The sequence below is a fragment of the Erythranthe guttata genome, chromosome 5 (genome assembly GCF_056151865.1).
Source record: "Erythranthe guttata isolate IM_541 chromosome 5, IM_541, whole genome shotgun sequence".
Lineage (NCBI taxonomy): Eukaryota > Viridiplantae > Streptophyta > Magnoliopsida > Lamiales > Phrymaceae > Erythranthe > Erythranthe guttata.
In genome coordinates, this window is record NC_142537.1 from 4,558,754 (window position 1) to 4,586,362 (window position 27,609).

General features: G+C 34.4%; 2 protein-coding genes across 8 annotated transcripts; one reads left to right on the plus strand and one right to left on the minus strand.

The window, feature by feature from the left end:
- The first annotated feature begins 659 nt into the window (after nt 1-659).
- On the plus strand, nt 660-7,423 carry LOC105975140 (uncharacterized). Of its 5 annotated transcripts, none has more exons than XM_088818687.1 (11): nt 660-1,011; nt 1,844-2,060; nt 2,186-2,257; nt 2,353-2,427; nt 2,590-2,687; nt 2,957-3,197; nt 3,877-3,993; nt 5,421-5,730; nt 6,120-6,316; nt 6,402-6,466; nt 6,906-7,423. In XM_088818687.1, exons 1-11 carry the CDS (start codon nt 907-909, stop codon nt 7,071-7,073), a joined length of 1,665 nt encoding a protein of 554 aa, XP_088674813.1. In that variant the 5' UTR covers nt 660-906; the 3' UTR covers nt 7,074-7,423. The 5 variants fall into 5 exon arrangements, with proteins under 5 accessions (XP_088674813.1, XP_088674812.1, XP_088674814.1 ...); XM_088818686.1 differs by having other exon boundaries at nt 702-1,011; nt 6,402-6,493; XM_088818688.1 differs by having other exon boundaries at nt 702-1,011; nt 6,192-6,316; nt 6,402-6,493.
- A 225-nt stretch (nt 7,424-7,648) lies between these two features.
- LOC105963171 (protein ABIL2) lies at nt 7,649-10,108 on the minus strand. 3 transcript variants are annotated; one of them, XM_012987562.2, is made up of 10 exons: nt 9,891-10,108; nt 9,543-9,692; nt 9,359-9,441; nt 9,142-9,292; nt 8,945-9,041; nt 8,759-8,812; nt 8,433-8,493; nt 8,256-8,344; nt 8,076-8,173; nt 7,649-7,982 (listed from the first exon to the last, which is right to left on the minus strand). In XM_012987562.2, the coding sequence occupies exons 2-10, from the start codon at nt 9,651-9,653 to the stop codon at nt 7,812-7,814; spliced, it is 915 nt and encodes a 304-aa protein (XP_012843016.2). In that variant the 5' UTR covers nt 9,654-9,692; nt 9,891-10,108; the 3' UTR covers nt 7,649-7,811. The 3 variants fall into 3 exon arrangements, with proteins under 3 accessions (XP_012843016.2, XP_088674817.1, XP_088674818.1); XM_088818691.1 differs by having other exon boundaries at nt 9,782-9,922; XM_088818692.1 differs by having other exon boundaries at nt 9,543-9,687; nt 9,891-9,908.
- Nucleotides 10,109-27,609: the final 17,501 nt, after the last annotated feature.

A 27,609-nucleotide genomic window follows, 5' to 3' on the forward strand; every position in this document is an offset into this window, starting at 1 on the left:
CACCACACCATTCAATATTTGTATACCTATGAGTATCCATTAACTTCAATTATTCAAACTATTGTGTCACCATATTAACCAAAAAAAAAAAGGTTAATTCTAAATTAAGTGCTTTTTTGTAAAAAAAAATTGCCTACTAATTTTTAATAATGAAAATTTCAAAACTAGCAGTGTTAATTTTTTCTAAATTGTATTAATATGAATTAGTAGTGGAGAACTTTTTTTGCACTATTTTTAGTGATGTTTAGCTTATAAATTATTGTGAAATTACCTTTTGTAAAATGGAAGAGTAAGTGATTTTTATAGATAACAAAAAATAAAGGCACCTTTATTGAATTTGGGATATCTACAGTTTTCACTCGTCTCACATTAATCCCCAATGTTCATAAAAAACACATTTGATTCCTCGTTTTCAATAATTTAACATTTTTGGTTCTTTTCGTCAATTCACCATTAGTTCGACAGAAATGATGTGGACACGCTTGATTCCGTTAGTAGTAACGAAAAATTGACGGAAATGACTAAAAGTGTTGAATTTTTAAAACATGATTGACCAAAATACGATTTTTGTGAACATAAGGGACTACATGTGTAATCAGTACAAACTTGAGGCTTGAAAATTATTATAATTTGATGAACTACCCCTAAATTGTAAATACAGATATATAAAGGTGCAGATAAATATAAATAGAGAGATAAATAAAGTGAGAAGAGAGAGTGTAAAAAAATTTGAGTTCCCGCCACTTGCACATCAACCCCTCTCCTATCGGGTGTTGATTTCGTGCGATTCCTTTTCAAATCACAAATGCTATCTCCGTTCCCTAATTTTTGAATCATAATCTTTTTTTTTTTTTTTCTGTTAAATCGATTTATATAAGCAGACGAAGCACCAATTCGGCGTTTGCAATGGAGGATGCCCAGCGGTGGAGCGTGATGTACACCAAGCACGTTAGGCAGAAGCGTAAAGTTTATCAAGATGGTTTTCTGGAGCTTCCATCCTCCCGCAATAAGGTTTTTCCTCTTCTTCTTCATATATATACACATATATACATACAATTTATGAATGTTTCCGATGTTCCTAATTCGAGAGGTATATGCTAATACGAGATGTTAATTTCTGGATTTGTTTCTGAATTAAAATCGACATTTTGCAGTTTTTTTTTCGTCTGGATTTTATATTTGAGCATTGAAAATGTTAATTGTTGTCGGTTATAGACGACCACTAACTATTAAGCTGAGTATTTGCAGTAATTCGAGCAAACATTGTTGCTGATATGTTCGCGGAATTTACATTGAATTGTTAAATTTGATTTGTGTGTTCACCAATAAATGTATGTCTGTGAGAGCAGATATTGCTGGAAATAACTAGTTAAAACGCATTTTTCTAGGCTTATTTTCTAATTTGAAATGCATGTTTTCCATTTACTGTTGTGTGTGTACCTTATTGAAGTCTCTGCTATAGATAATTTGATTGATTTATTACTTTCAAGCACAAATCACACCACTTTGATGAATGATTGCTATATTTCTTCTGATAAGTGTTGTAGATAAAAGTTTGATATTCCCAATTGAATTATTGTGACTTTTGTAACTATAGATATTGCTCAATAATTAGTTTTATCAAATCAAGTGTAGTATATTCAACTAGGGTTTTTATTTAGTTCGTTATTTTTCACTGCCAGAATAACCGCTGAGAGATCACAACTTGAGTCGTTAATTTAAAGTTTTAGGACTTTTAAAGTCATTATATCAGCCATGATAAGAAATTGGTTTATGGATGTTTGGTTCATAATTGAAAGACTTCTGTTGTTTATAATCGTTTCTAACTTATTAACCGTAAAAGGTTATGCTATATGACGAATGGGATAAGATCCTGGAAAGTAGGTTTGTGAAGAAAGATGATGTTATCAGATCTGGTGAATCTCTGTCCTTCGGTTCCTATCTTGTCGACATTGGTGAACTATGTGGTCGCCAAAAACCTACATCTACTGCAAATTGTCAAGAAAAAGAAACGAAAGTTTCAGAGAAACCAGGTCCATTGTACAGCTACAGTAACCAGAGTAATTCACTTACACTTTTTATATTCCTTTTCTTTGTTTTATGAGAGTTAGTTTCCGGGACTTCCTTTAGTTGTACGCACACACTCTTCTGTCAAATAACTCCAGAGTTTATTTGTCATTGAAAGATAAAAGGCCAACATTTGGGAAGAGTAAAGTACAAGTGATCAACTTAAGTCCATCGCAGAAAATCATTCGAGGTTTGTTAATCAACTCGACTGGTTTATTTACAAAGCATGACTAAACTCTTTGCATCTAATAGTGAAGAGACTTACAACCTGTTCTGAACTTTCAGACTTCAAGAAGAGTGAAATGATCAAGTGTGTCTCTCCACCAATATGTGTAGATACAATAAGAACCAGTACAACAGGTGAGTTTTAAACTCAACCCATGCATCTGAAAGCAATATCGGTACTTTCCTATTAGATTTTTCTGAAATTATCTGAATTTTTTTGCCTTCTTATAAAGCACCACATACTATTGATGCATAGTCTTTTATGAATATTTAGCATTTTTTTGTTTCTGTAATAAGAATGGCAGGTATTGTACACGACACATATAACACAAAAGGCGAAGAAATTTCATGATGGCTTTTTACAACTTGTAGTTCGTGGATCACAAGGGAGGCAGGTACTAACATCTGTAACAAGTTGATAGTTTTTCTCCATCTATGTAATCTTGTCAAACATGAACACCTTTACAGAAAGTTAATTTCACCAACATATGGTGATACATGCTTTCTTTTTGACGTAATCTGAAAATCACACTATCAAAATAGTAAACTTCCATATGTGCGCTATTATCCTGGACACACGAAATCAGTATCGGAAGTAACTGCTTGAAGGCAGCCAGTTTATTCAATTTTATCTGAATCCGATGTTTAATTTACTTTCATCCAGGTTAAGTTGTATGACATAAACAAGAGACACTTGGATAGCAGGTTCTTGAAAACAGATGAGATAGTTCGCTCTGGTGAATCACTGCCATTTGAGGGTTATCTAGTAGAGATTGGAGAAGAGGAAGGAGATCATAAACCAGTAACTGACTCAATCCTTGAGGTTAAAAACTGCAACGTAATTGGGAAAACTGATGTAGCTGATCATCAAGCCAAAATCCCAATAAATAAGAAATTTTCTGCTGGTATTTCCTCTCTTGATCATCTAATAATCCTGTGTTGGGGTACATATATTGTTATATCTTTTCTTTTTGAACATTCACATTGTGTTTTATTAATGTAGTTTGAGTTCCTGTCTTAGCTTTATTTCGATGAAGTTCTCTGTTTAACGTCTTCATGTGTCAATTCTTTGGATGATTTAGCAATTGACGAATACCTAGCACCATTTTGGCAGCACTGAGAGGTCTTTTACCTTACATACCTACTTGTATTAAATTCTTAGAATGTCAGATCTCGTTCTCTATGGAGATCTTGTAACTTAATCTCTTTTTTTTTTTTTGACAATGGTCACTAATTTGAGTTACCTGTTACTTTAATAAAAACTAAAGTTGCTGTTGTCGTTTGCTATGCATCCTCCTTTTCTCCATGCATCATATTGAAATTTTTATTGTTCGATTTTTGTACCATTTTAGTGAAGGAGTTATACGTTCCAAATTTTCTCTTGCAGTCGTTTATACCAGGAACTGAATCTTCATATTTCTTTCCAATTTGGTGCAAGTCACTTCAAAATGCATTTTGCTGGTGAAATGAAATTAGCGACTGTTCCAGTCCTCTCTTCTACTATTATAATAGAGGAATTTGCTCTCATTGTTATGTAATTTTGAATCTCTCCTTTTCACAACATGTATTTGCTTGCATGTGAAGGTAAATATCCAGACAAGACCTCTCCTAAGAAACTTACTACCCTTGGGGATTCAAGCCCCAAGATCGAAAATGACCAATTAAGTTGTAGCAGACCTGCAAACGAGCCTAGACGTGCTGGTAAGAGATCTTTTGATCTGAAAGCATTAGCAGACTTATATATAATGGAAATCCATGTTTTTCTCAGACGATTTTTTGTTTCGTAAGTATCGACTTATTGACTGACTTCAGTCCAGTGCTTTCAGAAACAATGATCTCAACATCTATTTTCCATGCCTTCGATATCCCATATTGTTGTGTGTTTTAAGCAGAATTATGGTTAAGCAATGCCTTATGTAATTTAAATGTGTACACACTACTGGTCAGACTCCAATTATACTCACTCATCGACTGAGTTCAGTCTAATACTTTGACAAATGATCTGAACATTTGGAATAGGTCCTATCTTTTGGATGAAAATTTACATTTAAGCATAACTCCGAGATTTCCTTACTCAGTATACGAGTGGTACAAGGCACATGATAGGAATTTGGTTACTGGTAATAGAAACTAGCAGCTAAAGGTGATATGAGAGATTTGCGAATTTGGTCTTACTATCTTGGTTAAGTCAGCTGCATAATAAAACTGAAATCAGTTTTGCTCTTGGTTTGATATCAACGTTTTTAGGCACTCTGCTAAATTTTGACTTAATTATGCTGTTATGACTTATAATCTCTCATGATGTTTTTCTAGATTATTGGAAATTTAACAAATAGAAATATACTCTGTTTTCTGACTCTGTTGGCTAAGATTCTCTTGAAAATTTCATCTCTATTTATCATTGAAGAATCACCTATCTGCTGTATTATCTGAGACAGCTTATCATTTGAGAAAACAGATGGAAATGATAAATTTTATGGTATTTCACCTAAATTGTACCTTTATCCGTGCAGCTCAGCCTGTGTCGACTGAATGATTATTTTATTGTATTTCAATTAAATTATACTTTTATCTATGGATTCACTTGTTTCTTCACCAGTTTATCATTTGAGAAAGAACATTCACTTACCCCATTTAGCGTCAAAATAGCACAGATAAATGTTTAAGTAATTATTTGATAATTTATTGAAATAATGAGGCTTGATAGGAACAAAACATGAATCGAGAAAAGTGTACTAAATTAAACTGGATCTAATATGCAGCGTACTTAATGTCCGACTTAAGACAGTCATAATAGCTGGTTTGGAAACCTTACCTCATAAACGTACTTTTAGAGTCGCTCGTTCTAGTTTTGGTTAATAGAGCAACTACCTACCGCCCTATAGCTTTTTATATTCTATACCGTCCATCATGTCATGAATAATTTTGTAGTTTTTTCATTCCTTTTAGATGGAGTAAACAATATTCAGAACTCTTACGAGTATTTGCATCGGATATTACATATATGTTCTTTTGTAACATCCATATTTAATTATTTATTTCATTTCAGACCATTTTTATACAGCTGTTCTTGTATATGCTTCTTTTTTTGCTACAACTGGAAACTGACATCTTTTATCCTACGACAGTTCATGACATCTTGTCTATTCTCAAACAACCAGTTCAGAGAAATGTTGTCAAAATGGACAAACTGATTAAGGTTAAGGTGGAGGACTCCCTTGAATCACACTCTTCACATGTTTCTTCTGATATCAAGGGTCATACAATGGAGTATGCTGAAGATTTCAGTGAAAGTTCACTGGACGAACTGACAGAAAAAGCCTCAGACCATTACCGCAAAATTAAGATTTTAAAAACTGAAGATGTTGAAGTCCTCGTTGCAGCTGAGAAGTGCACAGTTTCAGGATATGAGAGAGAATCCTCTAGCTTCTATCCCGGGTATGTATTTACATGAAATCGTAAATCCGGAAATGCAAAATTGTCATAAGACCTGTGATAAAGTGTTGATTGCGCAATGTGTTTTTGTCTCCATTGTTCTGCATATCTGAGCAGTGCTTTCCTTAGGAAATCGAGACATTATTTTTCTTCGCCAAGAATTCATGTAAAAATAGAAACACCATGTTAAGAATATAATGTTGTAAGCTAGAAGAATCATATTGCATCTGTAAACAAGATTTCTTTTGTTCAGCCGGTACAAATATTTTTACTCTTGATTTCAGCTAGCTGGTGCTTAAGTATGATAAAGAAGATGACACTAGTACACCTCCTTCAGTAATAAAACAAATTTGATGTTTATTTTACTAAAAGAAAATTTCTCTTTATTATAGATCAGGAATAGCAAACTTTATAGATCCCATCCTTAATGTTGAGTGCACTAACCACAATAAGTTGATGTCAAGTCCTTCATTTCTTGAGCATCACACGATGGAGACTACTGCATCGGACTCTGTGGGCCAAAAGCAAATTGAATCAGCTACTCTCAGTAGATCAAACGAAACTGAGAAGCCCGAGAATTCCCCTATTGGTTCGTGCGAAGGCCAGTTACTAACATAGTATTCACATAATATGCCTGATTATTTCTGATGCTTTAATATATGTTAATCTTGCAGATATCCATATAAATTCCCCAAATGCTGCAGCAGCAAATGGTTTGAGCTCCAGTAAGTTACCCAAGGTGAAATTTTGGAACAACCTGAATACAGTATGTGAATTAAACGCCAATTTTTTTTGGTTGTTTCGTTTGTTAGTTGATTTTTACCCTTATTGTCTTGACTTAACTGCGCGGTTATTTACTTGTCCTCTCTGTATATAATAATTAAAGAAAGAACTAGATTATATGGCCATAAAAAAACCCTGAGAAAGTTAGATAGAAAAATTAAAAAAAAGAAGGTAAAATAAAGACTAGGAAAGGTAGGTGTCTGATCAAATTTAGATTATGGAATTCCAATTAGTGAGGGTAACAGTGTCGAGTTCGTATTAATAGGTCGTGAACGTGATGGAGTTCAATAGCCACCCGGAGCAGAATGTGCTCTTCATATTCATGAAATGATGTTTTTATTTTTATTTATAAAGTTTGGTTCATAAAAGTAAGAAAAGAAGTTTGTTCTTGATAGGTCTCGGAAAACAACATCGAAAGCAGTTCGAGATGCCTCGATACAGCTTCTAGTCCTAATGCTGTGGCCTCAGACGATTGTAAATCTCATGATCTCGACAAAACTCTCGAGCAGGGTTTCCATACAAATGAAAGGGACGAGTTTCCCAGTTTTGATCTCGGATTTTGAAACGAACCAAAGGTAATCGGCGTTTTTAATCTTCTATAGACGAGATTCTGCTGTACAGCAAACAGGAATAAAGAGGCAGGTTGTTTTGCAGTGCTCACATTACTAAAACCATCATACGTACGAATTCTCATGTGTATGGCAGAGTGAGACTTAGAGTATGTTGTATGCATGTATATATATATATATTCGAGTTCTAAGTCCAGGCCCATGGAACTTTGCTTGAAGTTCTTAATTCTCACGAGACGAACCTTTTGGCCTGTCATTTCTTTGCATCGGTTTATAACAATTGTTATATTTCTTTGCATCGGTTATAAATGCGTGAAAATAATCAGAAAATGCTGTAGATTTCACATTTATGTCTTAATGTTCATCCGAAACCAGTTCTCACGCCCCCCCCCCCCCCCCCCCCCCCCAATTGAATTGAATTGAGCATTGTGAAAAAAATATAACAAATACTAATTGAATCGTTGTTCGGTTACTAATATTCATATTGTATAAGTCGGAACGAATAAGTTCATTTTTTTTTAAATACTTTGGCCTTGTGTAGTAGCCAAATCAGTAATATTATCGACTACAAAGAAACACTGCATCATTGATTATACCAGAAAACCAAGTGTAAAAAAACCTTGTAAAAGAATATCCGAAATGCCAAGCCACAGTTTGCTGATGATGTATATGTATTAGAGAATCAAGACTACCTGGGAGAGAGAGAACTGTACATTTTTTCATTTCACAGCCCTAAATCATGTGCACCGTACGGTTATCTTTTCTTGACCGGTGAATGCTGAGTAAAGCTTTGAAGAGATGCTTACTTCTCTTCGTATAAGATTCAATCTCTCTTTCCCTACTAGTCACCATCTCGTGTTTATTTTGCGCAGAAAATATTCCTCTTCGAGGCTCTGATGGACTCTGTAGTTACATTCAAGTACATTTCTCGTAATTAGTACACACTCGTTCTTTAAAAACAAATAAATAAAACATATATAATCATTCATTGCTTACACGGTGTTTGTTGTTGGAGGGACTAGGAGACACTGATCTACTAGCAACCGATCCCGACCTCTTCAAAGGGAAACTAAATGGCGAAACCGAACGCTTCCCTGTTTTAATGCGTGAGAAAAAAAAATGTTAAGAGTTCGTTGGGACTCGATTTATGATAGTCGATATGGAATATATACTAACCTGCTTCTTTGTTAGATATGACCCTTGTGAAAGAAAAGTTGGCAGGATTCGGAGATGATTCACTTGAAGAAATCCTTGAAGTTCCTTTTCTGTATTAAACATCATCGCGAATATTAGTTTGAATTTATGCGACGGAACCGAAATTGATGCGTTATTTTCGTTCGTGGCGTAACATACCTTAACAATGGTGATTGCGGCTTTATTCTTGCTGCTTGAAAAGCTTTAGCAGATGAATTATCTGCACAGGAATTACTTAGTTTAAAACTGGCAACTTTGAAACCATACTCATTTGTTCAAGAATGTACGTTGCAATGCAAATTACTCACGACATGGAAAACCGAAATTTTATCTAGATTTACACGGAAGACGAAAAATAGCTCACGAGTTGCGCAATTCAAGAAAACAATTTACTTCTCGAGAATTAAGAACTAAAGAAGATACCTAAGAATGTTCGTCCCACAAGAATTTGGAGGAAGCGAAACAAAAAAAAAATAAAAAATTACCTTGCTTGGGTTGATGCATTTGATTCGATTTGCCAATAGGGAAACTCTTTGCATCTGAAGAAAATAGTTCCAATCAAACTTATATTATTTCCGCAACAACAATACGTTACTTGATTCGATAAAGATTAAAATCCCGAGTACTAGATAAAAAAAAAAAAAAAAGGGATAGAGAAGAGCATATTTTGCCTGGAACTATGTACTGCTTATAATGCTTCGGAGCTTCTATCAACGACTTCTGTGAAACGCCTCTCAAGTCGATAAATCCTCGGAATGTGTTTAATCTCTAAAATGCCATCCATACAAAAGCAGAGAGAGTACTTTCTTATTACATTATCAATCAATGTTTTCAAGAACTGCTTATTGCAAGAACTTAGATTTGTTACCTGTTCAATGCAAGAGAATCGAATGTTTGTTGCGGAGAATTCATTAGCCTTTTCGTCCACGAATTTGTTCAGTTTATCGGCAACCGACCCCAAATGGTCCACCGTGCTAACAAGTGCTTTCGCCACATAATCTTTCGACGATTCTATCACACTGCACACACAACATTATTACATATACAAAAAAAAGAAAAAGAAAAAAACACACACACACACATACAATTGTTGATGATCATCTTTTTCATAGGATGACTCAAAATACTCTGCAGCTGAATATAATTGTTCCCTCAGATTCTTCAAATCCTACCATAAAAAATACAAATAATAATAAAAAATATAATCAGCCAATAAAACACCATATAAGTAAATATTAATTAGCAATAAATAAATTAAAAAAATGGAACCTTCAAGCTATCTGCAAACTGCATACTGTGCTGCATGAATATTTCATTATAATTCGAACACTTTCGAGGGGCCGTAATCGAAAATAATTCCGATGCTGCATCACTCCCCATTCTTTTGTTGATATTCACAGAATTCTTCTATTCTCTGTTCTGAGAATTTTATGAAATCCAAAAAATAAAAATAAAAAATGATCAAAAAAATAAAAAAGAAAAACAATATCAACATCAAATTTACTCACCATTTTCAGCACTCCAAGAAGACAAATAATAAATTTCTAAGTAACTAAATGATGTGAGAGAAAGTGACATAAATGATGTGTGAGAGAGAGAGAGAGAAGAAGCACAAACCTGCAGCTTTGCTTATTGGCCACAGTTTTTATATCATCAACCATATATATATATATGTATATATATAAGTATCTGTATGTATGTATAACTAAAGTGGAAAACATGGGCAAAATCTAGGAATCAAAAGAAAGTGGGAAACTGAACTCGAGGGAAGATTATTGTCGGCTTGAAATTATTTTTAAGGCATTTCTCATAGACAAGTCACATTTACTTACAATAAATAAATAAATAAATAAATAAAACTTTGAGATATATGATTATTAATTAATATTGAGAAACAAAAGATGAAGTTAGGGGAATAGGTTTTGGATGATTTTTCCATGATGGGGTTTTGGGGGGGTGGGTCACACATTGTTGCACACCCTACAAGCATGCCTTTTTAAAGCAAAATACACTTTGATTGTCAAGACAATCAAACAACCCCACTTGCCCCTAACATTTTAACATTTATTTATTTATTTATTTATTTATTATTATTAATATATTATTATTATATATATTGAAAATTTTCTTGGTTCAATGACAAACCTGCTTATTGGTATGAATAGGGGTGTAAATCAGACGGATCAGATCAGAATAAGCCCTTTCGGATAAATTCTGATTTTTTTCAGAAGTGCAAAATGAGTTTCAATTCCGTTAAAAAAATCGGAATTGGAATGAAAAAACTTGTTCCAAAATCGAAAAAAATCGGATAGGAATCGGCTTGAATTCGGAAATTTCTATTTCTTGGTAACCTAAAATATAAAATACATAATAATATTGATAATTTAAGTGTAACTATTCGCGAAAAAAAATTTCGGAATTTTCGGAACTTAAAAGCAGATCGGAGATAGGAATTGATATATATTCCAATTCCAATCCAAATAATTTCGAATAAATTGGAACTCGGAATTCGGATTGAAAAATATTGTTCCATAATCAAAAAATTTCGAATCAGAATCAGCGGAAATAAAAAATTCCGTTCCAATTTCCACCTCTAGATATGTGAAACATAAATTTAGAGAATTAAAAGAGATATTTAGAAGAAGAATAAGAAGACAAGAGAATATTGATTTTCATAATTTTGCCTACTATGTAATTTGGGGAATACGATGCTACACCCGGTGATTTTCACCGGGTGGCTCTTTTCTTGACATGTGTCCTTTTTTATTTATTTTATAATTATATTTCTAAAACCCATTGGACCATAACTGAACCCGTAGTGGGAATCTTATTAATTAGGGTGCCTGGTTATATTCACCAGGTGTAGCATAGAATTTCCCATGTAATTTTTCAATTACCCTATTTATAATATTCATAAATAATAATTAAATCATCATCCCACTAACCCATTTACCACACTATCCCACTAATTTAATTCATACAAACTAATTTAAACGTGCTAATGAGAAATAACAATTATGTTTGTCTAATTCTATTAATTTATCCACTAACTCACTAATATAACTAACTAACTTCCCACCAACATTTCAATTTGGATCAATATGAGATGTTTAATTGATGTGAATACATTTGTATTTATATTTTTAGCACTTAAACATAAACTTTCAAATTCAGAAAGTTAATTTATAGCATTCATCCTAAAAAGAAAAGTATTTTTTGGATTTATTCTAGTTTTCCTGAAAGGAATTCACTTTTTATGCTTTAATAATTTGTGCATATTGTTATATTTCTTTTTTTTTTTTTTTTTTTTGATAAGAAATATTGTTATATTTCAATGGCGCACAAAATAGTCTACATAGAACAAACATAAATTGACTGACTTGTTATTTTTTTTTCCTCCATTTGAAATATTTTTATTTGAAACCAAAAATAAAAATAAAAATATTAATAATACGATTGGAAAAAAAAAATAATTAAAAAAGAAAAACAATGAACTGTTTGCATGTGAATTATTGTATTGCCGTATTGGATATGGTAGCCACCCAATAATGGAGATGTCCCCATATATATATATATATATATATATATATATATATATATATATATATATATATATATATATATATATATATATATATATATATATATATATATATATATTACAATAAACATGTAAAATTTATAATTTAAAGCCAAACCATTCCTTCAAAATAATCATAAATTCAGGTTTCTAACATTAAAACTATTAATTAGGATAAAATTCATAGTTAATAGAAATGCTAATATCGATTTTATTACCTTTAATCATATATACATTGCTTTTTAATCATGTGATTATAAACATATTTATTTGTTTTGATTGAGAGAATAGAATTTAAGCTAATAATTTTTTTGGCTTTGCTTTAGTTTAAAAAAAAAAAGGCACACACACACACACTATTTTAACAAAAATGTGCTGAAAATCACACAAATCATCCTAATGTTCTAAAAATCACAGGAATCACCTCAAATATGCTGAAAATCACACAAATTACCCAAAATGTGCTGATAATTGTACAAATCACCCCCAAAATAAAATATCGTAAATATCATATCGTATCGCAATATCGAGTATGTACTGATATTTGAATACATTTGATACATATACCCAGTTGTATCGTTACCGCAATAAATACCACGATATATCGCGATATTAACTACACCGGTTGATATATATAATTGGAGATGTCCCCATTTATAAAGATATATATTGATATGGCACAAACATTTCAATTTTTTTTTTTTAAGAATTCACAACCAAACATATAAAACGATGCATTTAAATATCAAGCATAAATTGTTTTTGAGAAACTCAAATCAGAAAAAAACTTCTAAGATGATTCGAACTCAAGTCATTTGGTTTCGTACTCTATGTAATCTACACACACCCAAGTGGGTGTGTGTGTTTTGTGAAAATAATGAGTTATCATTGATCAACAACTTAATGTAAATGATCACTAATATATCATTGCACCAATTAATTTTTGCTTCTAGATTGCTTACAAGATTATAAATCTCAAGTAGCTGCTTTTTCGTACCAAATACAAGTTCATTGCTAATCATTGATTGATTGGTGAATTTAATTATTTTTTAGTAAAATAAATAATTTCATTATTTTTTATTTAATAAAAACATATTATTAAACAATATAAGATATTTGAAGTTTTAAATATTAAATTTGGGGTAGCTAGGTAAAAAATGGATTACGACGGTTTTAAATTAAGATTAGCCAAGATAAAATGAAAATAAAATTTTATCTTATGGTTTAGAACAGGGAGTCCCAAATACACAATCCCCGTATTAGACAAAATAAGAGTTTGTTTTCGATAAATTTGCGATTTTTTCCCTACGTATTTACGAAAATGGCACTTTTTTTTTTTAATAATTATTATTAAGCTTAAATTCTTGTAGTTCAACTTTAAATCAAATTTTGATTGCTACAAGGTCTTTTGACCACATGCTAATATTTATTCAGCTAAGCAATTTTGTTATATATAGATACAAGAATCCAATAATATTATAAATAATATTATAAATCAATAATGTTATTATGATATCAATGAATTATAATTCTTAAGTTATTTATTATTATTGGTGCAATTATTTCAGAAAAAAATAAAGGCTAAGTGATAACATCTTCTAACCTATATTTGACCATTTTATAATCTATGGACTAAGAATTGCATTTAATATATTGTTCTGCTTTTGTGCATCAAATTGTGGCTTATATTCTGCTGGGTAGTTGCAACTTGCAATAATACTCAGATTAAAAAAAATAAAAAATAATATGATTTACTATATATATATATATATATATATTAATATATATATATATATATATATATATATATATATATATATATATATATATATATATATATATATATATATATATATATATATATATATATATATATATGTGTGTGTGTGTGTGTGTGTGTAGAGTATGTTAAATGGAAAAGAAGAAATTAAAATGTCAATTAAGAGGAACGGAAGCAATTATTTTGGTAGCTCGGAATTCTTTATCAGGCAGTTGGATTTTATATATTTAAATAATTTATGAGGGCTTTTTCAAAAAAAGAAAAAAGAAATTTATGAGGGCTTACACACTTTTCCATTGAAAAATAGTATTTTGGCACTTTAAATTCTCGAAAACAATTATTAGCATTTTGCACTCTTAAATTCAATAAATTATGTATAATGCATTAAAAAATAATTTTAAAGTTAATGAAGGTAATTTAATATTTTTAGGGATACTGTTTTAGGATGTTAAATGTCAAATCATTTTTTTTCATATTCATGAAACTACAAAGTGCAAAAACAAAAATACATATCTCAATATAATAAAAAAAATCATAAAAAGTATTTTACAAAAAGCAAAAAGAACAAAAAAATTCAGTTATTTTGTTATCAATTTATATGGAAATTATATTTTCTTCTAAATATTTCTCCAAATATTTTCACTAATTACAATAAAAGATTCATCAATCGAATAATTTGGAGAAGAAAAAAATGTTTTTTGGAAAGAAATTATATTATTTTTCAGTAATTTGTCGTGATTTTTTTTTTTGCCATTTTGTATTCTCGAATTTATGTCCGAGGTAAAATAAAATAACAATTTAATTTGTTATTTTTGCACCCTGGAAATAAAATACCAATATAAATTACAACTACTCTCATTAAATTTTAAATATTCATTCAGGGTGCATTGTTAACAATTTATTGTGTTTCAAGGGTGCTAAATACTATAAATTTAAAAAAAAAAAAATCCAAGGTTTTTTTTTGAGGGAAAGGGAAATTCCATTAGGCATTAATAGCCAAATCATGAGGAATGTGAGTTCCATCACTACAGCTTAAACTAATATTCGTGGCGAACATATGCGCCAATTGGTTTCCACTACGCTTAACAAACGAGAAATCGCAAAATACAAAGGAACCTGCTATAGCCAAACATTCATCGATATAAGCTCCGAACGACGACAGTGATGACTCGCCTTCTTTGAGGGAAGAAATAACCTGCAAGCAATCTCCTTCGATAATTATCGAGCTCCAGCCAATGGTCCTTGCCCAAGAAATTGCCTCAAAAACTGCATGCGCCTCGCATTCGACCGGCTGTGGTTGCCCCGGAAATTGACGAACCGCCCATCTGCAACATCCACCTCGCCAATCACGTGCGACCATAGCCACTGAGTAATAGACCATCCCTTTCGGCAAAGCTGCGTCGACGTTGATTTTAATGCAGCCCTCAGGAGGAGGACTCCATACCGTTGAGAGGGAGCTCGTTTGAATTTCCGGAGTCAAGACCATCGCCTTTTGGAACTCGGTAAGAAAAGATTGACCCCAATTGATGAGATGTTCCGCTTCCATAGCTTTTTCGCCATGCATTAATTTGTTCCTTACGTCCCAAACCTTCCACGCAATTATAAGTGCCAAGAGGAACTTTTCCCGCTGGAGAAAGGCCCTCGCATGACTAATCCAGTTCCACATCGAGCTTTGTGGCCGCATGGGTCGAAGATTGAAGAACGGCGAACTCCAAATCTTCCCCATCTGGTTACACTCTTGCAGCACATGCAAAAAGGTTTCAACATCAGCACCGCATCGCATGCAAATAGGAGAAGAGACCATTTTCCTTCGGTGGAGCTCCGCGCTTGTAGGAAGGATATCCGAGCAAGCTCTCCATAGAAAGTTGCGAATTTTCGGAGGGAGGGGAAGATTCCAAATCTCGGTCCACTTATGGTTCGCTGCCCCGCTATGTGATGCTTCATTCCTTCCCCGACTGTTAGTTGACCGATGAAATTGTGAAATAATATTATGATAGCAGGTTCGGACCGTAAACTCTCCCGACTTTGAATAATGCCAAATCCACCTGTCTCGTGCATTACGAGTTCCAATAGGAACCGCTAAGATCCGTTCTCTGTCCACTTGCCAAAATTGCGAATTAATAATTCCAATATTCCACGTGCATAAATCGGGGTCAATGAGATCCGATACCCGATTCGGGTAACTGCTCATAATTGGCCGTCGAGTCAAGACCTTATGATTACCATCGTCTCGCAACCATGGATCGACCCAAATAGATGTCTCATGACCATTCCCGATGCGCTTCCGAAGTCCTTGCACCAAGAACGGGCGTGCCTTCAGCATACTCCTCCATGTAGCCGATGGTCGAGAACCGATTGCCGCTCGAAAAATATCGCTCTGTGGAAAGTATCGGGCCTTAAGAATTTTGGAGAGGAGAAGGTCAGGTTTAGTAATTATTCTCCACACCTGCTTAGCAAGCAAAGCATAATTGAAACTACGCAAATCCCGAAAACCCATTCCCCCTGCCGATTTTGGTGTACACATTTTCTTCCAAGAAATCCAAGCTACCTTTCTACCCGAACCCCCACCCCACCAAAAACCACGGATGGTAGATTCAAGATCAGCAACCAGGCCTGCAGGTAACTCGAAGCAACACATCAAGTACGATGGAATAGCTTGTAACACAGATTTAATCATTACCTCTTTTCCCGCTTGCGACAACTGCTTTTCCCCCCCAGCCCTTAATTTTAGACTATAGACGATCCCTCAAGAAGTGAAAGATGTCCTTTCGAGATTTACCTAAGGATGCCGGCATACCCAAATATTTGTCATGGCGATCTACCACTTGAAATCCAAGTAAATTGTGAATAGAGTCTTTCACTGAAAGTGGTGTAGCTGGACTAAAGCACATAGTAGTCTTCTCGTAATTAATCTCTTGTCCAGATATACGGGCATATTGATCAAGAATTTTCTTCAGAACAATTGAGTCCCCATCACTTGCACGACAAAAAAGAAGAGTGTCGTCAGCAAAGCACAAGTTCGAGATAGTGGGCGCTGTCGGAGCAACTTTAACACCGTGCAATTGTCCAGCAGTCACAGCCTGTTGGATCATAGTAATGAAGATCTCTGCACAACAAATGAACAAATATGGGGAAAGGGGATCGCCTTGCCGAAGGCCTCGGGAAGGGAGCAAAGAACCAAACTGTGAACCATTGAACAAAAAGGAGTAAGAGACGGAGGACATACAAAGCATAATAAGATCAACAAAATTGGGAGGAAAACCAAACCGGGTAAGAACTTTCCTCAAAAACATCCATTCAATCCGATCGTATGCCTTGCTAATATCAAGTGTAACGTGTGATTAATGCCTTGTTTGATTGCTCTCAATGAGCCTCTTAATCACTAATGAATTGGTAAGTAATTGGAATATTAAGTGCGTTTGATATTAATGACTGAATGGTTCCAAAATACTCTTACCTATTCAGTCCGACCGAACAAGTGCTACATCTGAATGAAATTTGCACACAATTATCCTTTAATAAACTCATATATTTCCACATTGACCTCACGTAATATCCCAAAACACTACCACTTTTCTTCTTTAACAAAATCAACACTGCACAACTTCCAACTTTTTTACTCCATAAATATGTTCTATTCTTTTTTCTTTCATTCATCTTAATAAAATTTAATTATGCATTAAAATAAAAGGTTATAATATATTTTATTCGTGTCAATTTTAGTGATTTTAGTATATTTTCATATGTTAAGTTAATAAATATTACTACCTTTAGTTGCTTTAGAGATTACTTTTTAAATTTTTTTGGCTTTTATATTTCGTATTTATAATATTAAATACTTGAAATTTAATACACATAGAGGTGTTTAGGCGGTGTTTGCAAATGCTTATTTAAAAGCAGAAGTTAGTGATTGTGGGTTAAGTCGGTTTTAAGTGCTTATTTCTAAAAGTTGGGGGTGTTTACAAATATTCTGGAAAATAAACTTAAATAGGAAAAGCAGGTTTAGGGATACTTTTTAAAAAATAACTGAAAGCATATTATTTTTAGAGAAACAAAAGCAAAAGTTAATTTTGCAAACACCTAAAAACAGATTATGAGCAAAAAAAGCTCATAACCACTTTTACAAAACTTTTGCAAACACCACCTTAATGTCTACAGAAATTTCATAATTTGCTGATTAAGTTAATCATGTTTAAAGAATTACTTGTATACATATATATTACTCATTAGCAAATACTATAGTATTTAATCAAAGCTACAATAATAAAATAATATTATTCAGACATTACAGAACTTCAGCTATCAAATGAGCTTAATAATTAAGCATTCAATATCCAGTCGTAACTCTTAGCCATTCAGATGCGTATTCATCATTCATCATTCAATGCTTATTCTTATCAAACAGAGCCTAAGACAATATATGAGCTACGACTGATCAAGTTATTTCTATGTTACATCCTATGAAGACTATACAAGGTGATTTTTTGTTGTTGATCTACACACACCAATGTAGGTCTGTGTGTTTTTATGTATATGTAAATGGTAAAAATCTATCCGATATATTTTACCCGATGTAGCATAGAACAGACTTATCAACACATGCATTTCACATGTATCACTTTAATTGATATGCCCATGTATGCTATATAGACTTAACTAAGAAAAATAATCTAAAATATAAAATAAGGCCCAAAGAAGGCAACACAAAATGGGTCCTAATTTAGGATCGATCATAGTCTATAAAACCCAAAATGCACATTTTGGGACAACAAAACAGATTAAGGGGCTCCGGCTTTACTTCGTAATTTATCACGAGCTATTGAGGTCGAAGTAAGGAATAAAATGCTGAATATGATCAATTCGGAACCGAAAGTATAAAATCCTACAAGTCCATTAAGTCATAAACTCTCGGATACCATCTGATCGAGGAAGGAACATCTATAAATAGAGAATTACTCAAACCTTTATAAGATTGTAACTTATGTTTCGGAGGGTCCACATTGGGTAAACCCTTTCTGATGGTGCAGATACGGCGACCGACGACCATTCCGATGGAAATACATCCCATCCTGCAAATCAGAAGTGATGTGGAGCTAACGATAGCAAGATCAGCTCAAAGACCTCCGATTACACTAGTAGAAAAATTGTTTTTTACTACGACCATTAATCGTAGGAAAATGTATCAAATTCGTAGTAAAAAGGCTTTTGCTACACATTTGCTACGAATTTGCCCCATAACATAGACGGGCGTGACAAAAACTTTGCTACGGTAAATGGCCGTACCAAATACTTTTTGTTACGGTAAATTCTAGTATTTACTACGATTTCAAAATTATTCCATAGTAAAAAGTACCTTTTATCACGGTCTTTTACCGTAGCGAAAGAATTCGTAGTGAAAAGCAAATTTTCTACTAGTGTCAGTTGGCGCCTTCTGTGGAAAGTATACTATTTGTCATTTTTTTCTTTCTCCTTTTTGCACAAACACACCTCATGTGGGCAAAGATGTTGAGATGGAAGGAGAGAGTTCACTTGCCAGGAATTTGCATAAAGAATGGACGCCGTTGCAGCAAAAAAAAAGGGGGTCACCCCTCCGGAAACCCCACGGTGAAAGCCAAATCGAGCTAACGGGGTCGGGCCCACACAATTAGAAAAAAAGAAAGAAATGTTTCTTAGATTGGAAGCAAGACGAGGAGCGCAATAGTTACTCATTAGTTCATCAGGACAACAACCACGATGTGTGAACTGAGGTGAATAGCCTTCGAAGGGATATTAAGGAACTACGAACCGTTCGAGAAGGAGCTAAACGCGGTTTGCGGAAATGAAGTCCATACCAAGAAAATTACCAGAGACCCTATCCTGGTAAATTATCGACCTATCACCTTTGATTACAATTGTACAATGAACCTTGGGCTTCCATCTTAGTCATTTCAACAATACCGCCTCGTTGCATCAAATAAAGGATGGCGGGCCAAGCTTTGGCTACTATGCTCACTGAATCGGCCCAACCTTGGTTCAGATTGTTGGCTAAGGACAACATCCGATCCTTTTAACGCAGAATGGAAGCCCAGTAAAAGAATTAATTTCTAAAAATTAATCATATAGTACAAAAGAACATTCGAAATCCACCGAAAACTCTGGAATCCACCAGAAATTTGAGAAAAATCTAAAGATTTTATTAAAATTCGGAAATATTCTAAAAATAAAGTTCTAAGCAACTATTTATACTAATAAACTAGGAAAATAATAAAAAAAATATACAAAAAATGGTAAAAATGAGTTAGGGCCTGATTCTACTAGATATTGTAATTTTGGGAACAAGCCAATTTACGGAATCCTACTCCGAATTTTCTATGATTTGATATTAATTTTCTAAAACTTGCCTAAAATAGCAAAACGAACTTTCAGGAGTCTAAACGACGTTGGACTGCTGAATTTTGATGTGATTCATGAGCTTAGCTCATGAGTTTTGTTCCTTGCGCCGTTTCACTTGAGATAGAGTTCGTTTCGTACTCAAATACACGCGTAGAGAATCCTTATTTTCCCATAATTTCTTTCGGTATTTCCACCAATGGCCATTAATAATCCTTCTCCGAATTAAATAGTTATTTTGCAATTCTAATCCAATCCGACGGTCCGTATCACCTTTGATTAGGGGTGAAAGTCGGATGAATCGGATCGGAATTAGCCTTTTTGGAAATGTCCAAAAAATTTCGGAAGTACAAAATCAATTCCTATTCCAATTCCAAAATTTTCGGAATCTAAAAATTCATTCCAATTCCAAAAGGCCTGGAAATTTTGGAATTACGGAAAATTTTCGGAAATCACATAAGTTTTAAATCTTAAAACTTAGCGAAAATTTTCTGAAGTCTTATAATTTTCTAAAAATATGAACATTCATGTCGATAAAAGTAGAACAAATAACTACTATATTTCAGTTCAAAAAAATAACTAAAAATAAACCACATCATAATATTCAATACAACTTCTAGCAACAATTCAATATGTCAAAATCCTAGAATAAAACTTAAATCAAACGTAAAAGAAACTAGGGTTTTCTTAGGTGACATATAGCATAGAAAAGTCTTTGACGTGTCCATAAAGTATAAATACATTTAAATCCCTAGTTTATTTTGAATTATGTAAAATAAGTATTATATAATATATATTATTTATATGTGTATTTTTCGGGAAAAAAATCGGTTTTTGAGAATTAATTTTGGAAATTAAATCGGATAGGAAATCGAATATTTCAAATTTCTTTTATATAATTCCAATTCCAATTCCAATAAAAAAAAAAACGGAAAATTTTGGATTTCGGAATTTCGGAAATCGGAATGAAAAAAGTTGTTCCAACATCGGAACTTTTTGGATCGGAACCGGCGAAAATTGAAATTTCTGTTCCAACTTGCACCCTAACCTATTATCAACTCGCCAAGGTTGTTATGAATCAATTTGCCAGTTCGAAATGTAAGACTTTATTGTCCTTATTCAATATCAAGCAAATAGAAAGATATTAGTTTAGGAAGTTATGTTAAGCGCTTCACTACAGCCACTCTGGAGGTACATTTAACGAGTGATGAAGTGTCGATGGCAGTCTTATCTCAAGGATTGCGAGATGGGAATTTTTTTCTGGCTCTAGTAGCACTAGAACTGAAAGAATTTATGGTCCCGAATTCGTTTAATACAGAGGTGTTATCTGAAATGTTGTGACACTTGAGACAACATGCAGCGGAAATATAAAGATTAAAAGACAGTACTCAGAATTAAAAATGTTCACAAGTAAAGACTTGTGAACTTGCCCTTTACAGGACGGAAAAATATATTAAAATCAGTATTCCAAGAATACAAACAGAAGAGGTGCGAAAACTTCTTCCTTATGAATGAATCTTTTTCAAGATCATTCTTACAATCAAATCTAGATACTAAAAGAAAAATATTAAAAATTCTAGATTTCAAAGATGTACTCGTGAGGAGTACGTACAGAACTTATGAATGAATCACTATCTTGATCATTCTTACAACAAAGTCTAGAAACATATATACTAAACAATCTAGACTACAAAGAATGTACTTATGAGAAGTACGTAAAGAATGTACTCATAAGGAGTACGTAAAGATTGTACTCATGAGGAGTACAAACGACCGATTCTAAAACCACTCTAAAACACTCATGAATATTCTTCAGCCCTCGGTTTTTATTTCGTAGAATCGATAATCTTCCTTGAGTATTGAAGTCGGTATTTATAGGCATTCCAAGCATCCACTCCTCAGCCCATGATCTGCAAGAAAACCAACTACAAGAGCACTCAAGAACATGGGTTAGTGGGTTAGTGGGTTAGTTTAAGGAGTTAGAATAATATTCACAATTAAACCCACTTAAGCACTACTTAGCCCACTAAGCACTATACTTAACCCACTAAGCACTATTTATTCCATAACTAAAATTTAGTTAGAAAATAAGAAAGTTAAAAACAACATGTGAAAATAATCCACGTAATTCAAACTCCCCCTTTTTAACTTTCTGATCAAAACTAAATTTTAGCTTAACTCCCCTTAGTCATTACTTGAACTCCCCCTGAGTCATTGCTTGAACTCCCCCTGAATTTCACAACCAACATGAACATAAAGGTTCAGAGGAAAAATAAAAACTGAACAAAACCAAATATTGTTCATAAAACAAAGTAAAGTAGAATATCCAAAGTTTCCAAGGTCTCCTCAGTTTCAGCTGCTGCTCCTCCTCCATCACTAGATCCACTGCTTTCTTCTTGAGCTTCCCCCTCTTTCTTTGCTTCCTCTTCATTGACTCCTTGCTCTCTGCCTCTAGCATCCAAAGGATGAGATGTTCCTGCTTCAGTTTCATGATCTTTTTCTCCCCCTTTTTGATCAGAAAGAGCCTTCTGAATCATCTCCACCATGGACTGATGATAGGTAATCTGAGCTAGAGAATGAGTAAGTTGCTGCAATAGAAGATCTCTAGGAACAGACACAAGAAGGTTAGAAGTGTTGTCAACATGAGGTGCAACACCCTCAGTACCAATGTTATTTTGACCTGATTCAGTTGAGAGAAAATCATCTCCATTCCAGGGAAGATCTTGAACATGAGGAGCCCTCAGAAAATTTTGAGACACAGTGATCATGCCTTGTGGGGTGTGAAGATATTCTGAGTCATCTTGGCCCAAATTTTGAGAGAGTAAAATGGAGTAGATGAGAGAAGGATAGGGAAGGTGAGTGGAGGGTGAAATCTTCTGGGCAAGATGACAGTTTGCCAAAATCCACTGGTAAACCCATCCCCAATTTGTACATGAGTACAGCATGAGGCTTAGTTACCACAGAGACATTTTTGGATGGAATCCAATTAGTCACTGTGAGTCTAAACAGGACAGAGTAAAAGGCAGTGAGTTGAGACACTTGGAATTTTCTTGGGTGTGCAGGCCAATTTCTTAAACGGTTCCCAGAAATAACTTTGCAAATCTCAGTAAAATCACCATAATTATCCTCATCAATTACAGTAGGAGTTTGTAAATGAGAGTTGATAATTTTGGGAGAGAAAGAATAGATGGCATTGCGCACAAACACTTTACCAAAATTTGGAGAGTTTTTCTTTAAAAATGAGGTTTGCAAGTTGGCATAAAACTCCTTCACAACCAAGGGATCATAAGAGCAGGCAATCTCAACTAGGTTAAGGATTTTTCTTTGGTGAAGAAAAGCAGTTATCCTATGCCTATCAAATTCTTCCTTAGAAATTTTCTTTTCCTCAATGAAATGACAATTCATGACTTGAGGACTCAATAGTGAATCAGATTCAAAATAGAAATTAGGACTGAAGGCATTGGTTACCTCAAAAGGGGTTGACAAGTTCTTCCCATCCAAGTCTGGTTCTTCTTCTTCTGAGGAATCATCATCTTCTGAATCTTCAAGCTCATCAGGGACATATGCTGGTTCAGGTGATGCAGCAAGTGGGGCAACACCTTCTTCCTGTTGAGAAGAGTCTTCAGAAGATTCACTGTCAGAATCAGAGGAAGGCAAATTCTTGCGAAAAGTGGCAAGAGGAACCTCCCAGCTATCATCACTTTTCTCTGGATCTTCAGCCTGAGGAGGAGATGCATCTGCTTGAACTGCTGCTTCTGCCAGGGTTTCCAGAGGATCTCCATGAGGTGCTGATGGAGTTTCTTCTGTGGTGGTGAAGTCTGGAGCATCCACAGATGGAATGTCTACATGCTCTGCTGATGACATTCCAGAAAAATCAGGCATTTCTTCATCCTGATAAGGGGCAGCATTCTCAGCAGCATTCTGAGGAACATTTGCTGAAACAGTAGGTGCAGCAGCATCTTCTGGAGCATGTGCAGCAACACCTTCAGAGACAGGTGCAGCAACATCTTCAGAAACAGGTGCAGCAACATCTTCAGAAACAGGTGCAGCAACACCCTCAGAAACAGAATGTTGAGAGGCTGCTGTTGCCATGCTGGGCTGTGACGTCTCCCCCTGAGTTGATGCTGGGGAAGGTGAGTTGTTGGATGAAGACTCGGAGGAGCTGGAGGACAAGGCTTGAGCCTGTGGTGCAGCAAAGGTAGGATCCCCTGCTTCGTCATCAGTTTCTTCATCTACCAGATGAAGACCTCTTCGTGGATTTGACTGGAGTGGAGTGCGGCCACCTCTGCCTCCTCTTCTTCCACCTCTGCTTCCTCTCCGGGGAGAGTTTTCTCCTCTCCGGCGTTGTGGCACTGCAGTATTCAGATCTGGGAAAGGGTTCGTGCGCTTGGACCGGCGCGTTGGAAACCTTCCGGCGGTGGAAGAGGGACCCACAAAATCGAAGTTGTCTGGGTCAATCGGGTTCAGCTCGTCGCCGGGCTCAATGTAGCTGATAGGAACAGCTTCAAAGTTGATTGGATGAACGATGATGGCCAGATTTGGGTCTGCTGGTACAGGTGCTGCAGCATCGTTGTGGACATCATCATCGGCGGCTGGAAGAGGATTTCTAGGAGGAGATGCCATGATACAGTAGATAAAAATTGCTTCTTGTGCTTTTGATTTTTGAGTGTGAATTTTCGAAAAAGAAGCACGAAATTTATAAGCCCTAATTTGCAGAAAAAAACAAATTGAAGTGGAGAAAGTGAAGAAGTGGTGTGCGTTTTTCTTGGAGAAAGTGTGATTAAGGAGAATAAATGTTTATGTGGCAGTTTAAAACAAAACGTGACACATGGAACAATAAGGAGTGGACTTAGTGGAAGATAAAAGACTAACCCATGTACCCCATGACCCATATAAATAGTGATAATTCAATAATAAATAAAATAATAATAAAAATAGTAGCACTCACGAAATTTTCACAAAAATAAGAAACACATTTATTAATGATTAATAGTATGAGAAAAAAATTGGCTAACAGGCATAGATTTTATTATATATATATCTAATTTTTTTTTTTTTTTTTTTTTTTTTTTTTTTTTTTTAAACTCTTATTTTCAAGTCAAACAATTCACATGGAACATGATCAAGTGTTCAGTTTGAAGGTTCCTCAGTTACTAAGATATGACTATCAAAATAGAGGAGTTTGACTTATGTGAGCGTAATTATTCCCTAAATGTTTACATGAAGCATGATCACGTTTCAAGGTGAAAGACTTCCAGTTACTTATTTAGAAAAATAATTCATCACAGTGAAGTCATTATTTAAAGAAGCTAAGCTTCAGTAAATTATGTTGCAGCTTAAGATATTTGATGAGGTGCTGCAACATTTTTCAGGACATATTTATTGAGTACACATCCCGAGAGATTTTCTGAGTTTAGAAAACCTCTCATAATCTAATGCCTTTGTAAAGATGTCAGCCAGCTGATCTTCTGTAGGAATGTACTTTAAGCACACTATATTTTTCTCAACTATATCACGAATAAAATGATGTTTAATATCTATGTGTTTAGTTCGTGAGTGTTGAACAGGATTTTTTGAAATGTCAATAGCACTTGAATTATCACAATATATGGTCAGGGTATCACTGGTCAACCCATAATCTCCCAACATTTGTTTCATCCAAATTAGTTGACCACAACATCCTCCAGCAGCTACATATTCTGATTCAGCTGTTGAAAGAGATACACAGTTTTGCTTTCTACTAAACCAAGAAACTAGATTATTCCCCAAAAAGAAACATGCACTTGAGGTGCTTTTTCTGTCACTGATATCCCCAGCCCAATCAGAATCACTAAAACCTATCAAGTTTGTATTAGTGTCTTTGAAAAACTGAATCCCTAAATCTACTGTACCTGCAACATACCTAATAATCCTCTTCACAGCTTTAAGATGAGTGACTTTGGGATTAGCTTGATACCTGGCACACACACAAACACTAAACATAATGTCAGGCCTGCTTGCTGTTAGATACAGAAGACTTCCAATCATGCTTCTGTAAAGGGTGCTGTCAACATCTTCTGCAACATCATCCTTGGACAGTTTTTGGCTGGAACCCATTGGAGTTTTCATGTGCTTGGCTGACTCCAACTCAAACCTTTTGACCAGATTGAGATCATACTTCTTTTGATTTACAAAAATTCCTTCACCTGTCTGTTTGATTCGGAGTCCTAGGAAGTAATTCAACTCTCCTACCATGCTCATTTCAAAAGTGTGAGACATAGAATCTACAAAAGACTGAAAAGGGTTAGCACAAGTAGAGCCAAAAACAATATCATCAACATATATATGAACACTAATGATATGATTATTAGTTCTTCTAACAAATAGGGTTCTGTCTGCCTCTCCTCTGTTGAACTGTATTTCAAGTAAGAAGTCTGTGAGTCTTTGATACCAAGCTCTAGGAGCTTGTTTAAGACCATACAGTGCCTTCTTAAGCTTGAAAACATGATTAGGCTTGGCAGAATCTTCAAAACCCTTGGGCTGTTCTACATATGCTTCCTCATTTAAAACCCCATTCAGAAATGCACTTTTGATATCCATCTGATACAATTTGATTTTAAGAAAACAGGCTATAGCAAGAAGTAACCTAATAGATTCAATTCTAGCTACTGGAGCAAAGGTTTCATCAAAATCTATACCTTCAATCTGAGTATAACCTTGTGCTACTAACCTAGCCTTGTTTCTAACAACTGTACCTTTTTCATCTGTTTTGTTTTTGAAGATCCACTTAGTTCCTATCACATTTACATGGTTTGGTCTGGGAACTAAGTACCAAACATCATTCCTGATGAATTGATTCAACTCTTCATGCATTGCATTGACCCAGAATTCATCCTTCAGAGCTTCTGCAATATTCCTTGGTTCAACTGAAGACACAAAGCAAGTAGTTCCAGTTAGTGTACATTCAGAAGATAAATTTGCAAATCTTACCATATCTCTGTAATTCACTCTCTCTTTTCTTCTGGTCCTTATCCCATCAAAGATATCTCCTACAACTTGAGTCGATGGGTGATTTTTCTGGATTCTGCTTGATGGTTCCTTTCTGCAGACATCATGAGTTGGCTGCAATTCAGCTTCTGTGCTCTCTGTAGGAAGTATTGAGTCAGATGTGGTAACACTTGGCTCAACACCCTCTTCTCTTGATACTGGACTGTTTATATCTTGAGCATCTGTGGCAGTAGTGTCTCCTCCGGTTGTTTCTCCTTCAGCAATCAGATCATCAATTTCATCTTCAGCTGTTTTACTGCGGAGATCAGCAAAGTCATCAAATACCACATTTAAAGATTCAATAATGGTTCGAGTTCTTAAGTTATATACTCTATAAACATGACTGCTATTAGAGTATCCCATAAACAAACTCAAATCACTTTTTGAATCAAATTTAGCTGGATGATCTCTATCATTTAGGACATAGCAAACACATCCAAACACATGCATGTATTCTAGACCAGATTTTTCTCTTAAAAAATACACCAAAGTATATCTTGAAAAATCATCAACACACACAAATACATATTTTTTACCACCTAGTCTTTCTACCTCTATAGGACCCATAAGATCCATATGTA